This window comes from Egretta garzetta, unplaced genomic scaffold, assembly GCF_000687185.1.
Source record: "Egretta garzetta isolate BGI_Z169 unplaced genomic scaffold, ASM68718v1 scaffold1425, whole genome shotgun sequence".
Taxonomy (NCBI): domain Eukaryota; kingdom Metazoa; phylum Chordata; class Aves; order Pelecaniformes; family Ardeidae; genus Egretta; species Egretta garzetta.
In genome coordinates, this window is record NW_009259820.1 from 3,206 (window position 1) to 3,575 (window position 370).

Here is a 370-nt window from a genome sequence, read left to right on the forward strand (position 1 = left end):
CATTTTCCAGCTCGTAGGCAGGCCGGTAGCTCTCCCGGCCCCGGGCGTCGGTGTAGCGCAGCGCCGGGTTCTTCTGCGTGTTGGCCATGCTCCCCAGGGAGGTGTAGCTGCGGAGGGAGAAGGCGGCTGCAAGGCTGCGCCGGGGGGCATCGGCTGTGCCGAGGAGGGAGGGCAGCACTGGACACTCACCCCTTGTCGTAGAGAATGCAGTAGGGGACAAAGAGCTTGCGCAGAAACTCCCAGATGTCCCGGTAGGTCCAGTCCTGCAAGTGGAATTGGGCAGAGATTGTGGCAGAGGCAGGTGGGCAGCCTGCTTGCCCCCAGGGAAGGCAGCTGGTCCCCCCCCCGCTCCAAGCACACAGGAGAGCCA

General features: G+C 65.4%; 1 protein-coding gene across 1 annotated transcript in view; it reads right to left on the reverse strand.

The window, feature by feature from the left end:
- The window catches only part of FLAD1 (flavin adenine dinucleotide synthetase 1), a gene marked incomplete at both ends in the record, with an annotated part of 3,561 nt that overhangs the window by 1,042 nt on the left and 2,149 nt on the right, over positions 1-370 (reverse strand). The window contains 2 exons of the mRNA XM_035895402.1: positions 4-107; positions 190-328. Of these exons, the coding sequence (XP_035751295.1) occupies positions 4-107; positions 190-328 (243 nt within the window). The remainder of the gene's footprint in view (positions 1-3; positions 108-189; positions 329-370) is intronic.